Below are 3,548 nucleotides of genomic sequence, written 5' to 3' on the forward strand. Positions count from 1 at the left end.
ATGCAGAAGGCGGTACTGCTGGGAACGGCGAGAACTGTACGCAAGTACATGGGAAATTCAGAGGAACACCGTCTGCTCCGACAGGAAGTGCGGACGGAGCAGGAATCCAACTTACAGCAGGGATCCGAGGAGCGACCTGAACCCGACCAACACCACGAGCCCGAAAACCTGGAAAGGGCTCCAACAGAGCTTAATCCTATTGATATCTGAGATATCTGGGATAAGTGAATTTTCCTCTGAAGAGGAGTGTGAAAGCCGCAAGGCTAAAGTCATAAAGCTCTGTTTTATAATAGGCAGTGATTTCTCTGAATTTCAGGATTTTCATAATTTTCAATAGAGAATTACTCAATTTTTTCGGAACGTTACTGTAACCATTTCTATACTTATATATCTGCAGTATTTTCTTCGATTGAGACCATTTCAAATTTTAACGTATGATTTCATAATTGTGATTCAAAATTTCCAACAATTATAAAATTTCAATTCTGACTTTATTCATTTTATTTACCTTTGGCATTCATAAGACTGTTTTTCCATTTAATGCTTGTGGACTTTGAGTAGTTGAACATCTACACGGTTCTTCAAAATTACATGCAGAATCAAAATAACCTGAAGGAATCCCAGCAGAGCTGCTGAAAAATGGCACAGAAAAACTGGTGAAGATGTTGCGCCATCTATTCGAGAAGTTTATAAATGGAGCGGCAATACCGGAAGTTTGGAAGGAAGCTTGGATCACACCAATCCATAAAAAAGGAGTGAAAAGTGAGTGCCAAAACTATAGATGCATTTCAGTAACGAGTACCTTCAGTAGAATATATGGGAAAATATTGAGAAAAATAATCGAAGACGAATACGATCCCTATGATATTGAACAACAATCAGGTTTCAGAGCTGGCAGGTCATGTGTAGACAACATCTTCAGCATCAACCAAATAAATGAGAAAAAAACAGCAACAAATCGAGAAGTTCACCTTCTATTTGTAGACCTCACGAGGGCATACGATACAGTTCCGATAAAGAAACTGTGGCAGGTATTAGAAATGTCACCAATCAACAGCACGGCAATCAGTGCAATAAAACAATTATACGGACAATCTTACTCAAGAGTAAAACTGGGAAAATCTCTCTCGCCAACCTTCACAGTTACAAAAGGTCTCAGGCAGGGCTGCTGTTTATCCACCACTCTATTTAAAATATACTTAAATGAAGCTTTGAAGAGATGGAGAAGATCTTGCCATGGAATGGGAATTCAGCTTACAGACGATACAGCACTTTACACACTTCACTTTGCGGATGATCAAGTTGTGATTGCACAAGATAAAGAAGATCTGGAGTTCATGTCAAGAAGACTTTTCGAAGAATACCAAAATTGGGGTCTCACAGTAAATCTAAGAAAAACCAAATATATGTGCGTTGGCGGAGAGAAAGAAAAGTTGAGGGTGAATGACGACGTTGAAATAGACGCCTGCGATGAATACATCTATTTAGGGACGAAAATAACAGCAGATGGAAGAACACAAAACGAAATAGAGAGCAGAATAAACAAGGGAAAAACAACCATAAGACACTTAAACTCGATCCTATGGTCCAAAAGCATTTCAGCTGAGAAGAAACGCTATATTTATTCCTCTGTGTTCAAGAGTATCGTCCTATATGGAAGTGAAACATGGCAGTTAACAAAAAGCCTTGAAAAAAGACTTCTAGCTCTTGAAATGGACTTTTGGCGAAGATCAGCCCGAGTATCGCGAATGGATAGGATGAGAAATGAAAGAGTAAGGGAACTTATGAAGGTAGAAAAAACAATAATAGAGGATACTCAGCAGAAGCAGCTCATTTGGTATGGACATGTTGAGAGAATGTCAGATCAAAGAATTCCTAAACTTGCTCTGAAGTGGGTACCGAGGGAAAGGAAGAAGCGAGGAAGGCCAAAGGTTACCTGGATGAGCGGCATACAAAAAGCAATGTCTGAGAGAAATCTGAGACCAGGAGAATGGGAGGATAGAAGAGGCTGGAGACTGGGAACCGGAAGGCGTAGGACGCTATAAAACCGGATATATATATATATATCAAAATAACCCAAAAACATTATTCCTCTTCAAGAATATTGATTTTTCGTGAGGTAATATGCTTTCGAAGAATGAAATAGAATGTTCTCGAAACTCCAGGTAAAAACCTGATCGAAAGTTAATGCGTTTTCTCAAAATTCTGCATCCCTACTCTTTCACTAGATAACGTCATGTTCTGAAATTCTATTCAGTATAACTCTGTTCGCTCTTTTGAGAGGTTGAAAATCTCGGCGTATTCCTTAGTGTCTTCTAGATCATTGGCAAAGTTTTGTGAATCTTTTCATTCAGAATACCGTATCGATAAAATTTGAAAATGATGTTAACTAATTTTTGGTACGAGAAGTTGATGTAAGTAGTGTATATTCAGCATGACTTCGAATTAATTAGTGTAGAAAAAGTTGTTAACATCAAAATATTTTTCATTCAATCAAGTCTCCAGAGAATTTCAGGTTTCTTATATTTCCCACTAATCAATTTTTGAATCTTTTTGAATAGCCACTCTAACCCCGTACTAATTCAATACATTTGCAGAATTGATATTCTTTCCGTTAAAAATATTTCTCCACTCATCCTATTGTTTCAAAATTGTGATTCAATATTTTCAACCCTTCAATAATCAATTATACTCTTTCCCCGTTTTGTTTGCGTCTTGAGATATGAAACAGTCTTATTTCTTTCATTTTTGTGGACTTTGAGTAGCAGAAAATCATTTCGGTTCTTCAAAATTACATGCATATTCAAAATAACAAATAATCATGATACCGTTTCGCGAGAATAGAATTTCAGCAAAGTATTATTCTTTTGAAAAATAGGAAAGAATGTTGTCGAAATTCTAGATTAAATTTGCATAATTGATTTCCTTTTCAATTGAGAATCTTCCAAAACCTATCGTTCGGTTTCTCAATTGTGATTCAATATTTTCAATATTTCAATTATCTTTTTTCTTTTTGCTCTTAGAAATGAAAGTTTTTTTTTCATTCATTCTTGTGATATTTGAATGGTTAACATAATTGCAGTTTTTAGAAATTACATGAAGAATCGAAATAACAAATGATCATGATACAGTTTCACGAATTTAGACTTTTAGCAAAGTATTGTTCTTTTGAAAAATATGATAGAATGTTCTCGAAATTCCAGGTAGAAACCTGACCGTTAGTTAATGCGCGCTCTCAAAATTCTGCATCCCTAGTCTTTTAGTAGATAACGTTCTATTCAGTATAACACTGTTCGCTCTTTTGAGAAGTTGAAAATTTCGGCGTATTCCTTAGTGTCTTCTAGATCATTGGCAAAGTTTTGTGAATCTTTTCATTCAGAATACCGTATCGATAAAATTTGAAAATGAAGTTAACTAATGATTGGTACGAGAAGCTGATGTAAGTAGTGTATATTCAGAATGACTTCGAATTAGTTAGTGTAGAAAAAGTTAATAACATCAAGATATTTTTCATTTAATCAAGTCTCCAGTGAATTTCAGGTTTCTTA

At 35.8% G+C, this 3,548-nt stretch overlaps 1 protein-coding gene across 1 annotated transcript; it reads left to right on the forward strand.

Annotated features, from left to right (window-relative positions):
* Positions 1 to 662: 662 nt before the first annotated feature.
* LOC123318222 lies at positions 663 to 2,045 on the forward strand. Its single transcript, XM_044904838.1, has one exon. The coding sequence runs from the start codon at positions 663 to 665 to the stop codon at positions 2,043 to 2,045; it is 1,383 nt and encodes a 460-aa protein (XP_044760773.1).
* Positions 2,046 to 3,548: the final 1,503 nt, after the last annotated feature.

Source organism: Coccinella septempunctata, chromosome 8 (genome assembly GCF_907165205.1).
Source record: "Coccinella septempunctata chromosome 8, icCocSept1.1, whole genome shotgun sequence".
NCBI lineage: Eukaryota > Metazoa > Arthropoda > Insecta > Coleoptera > Coccinellidae > Coccinella > Coccinella septempunctata.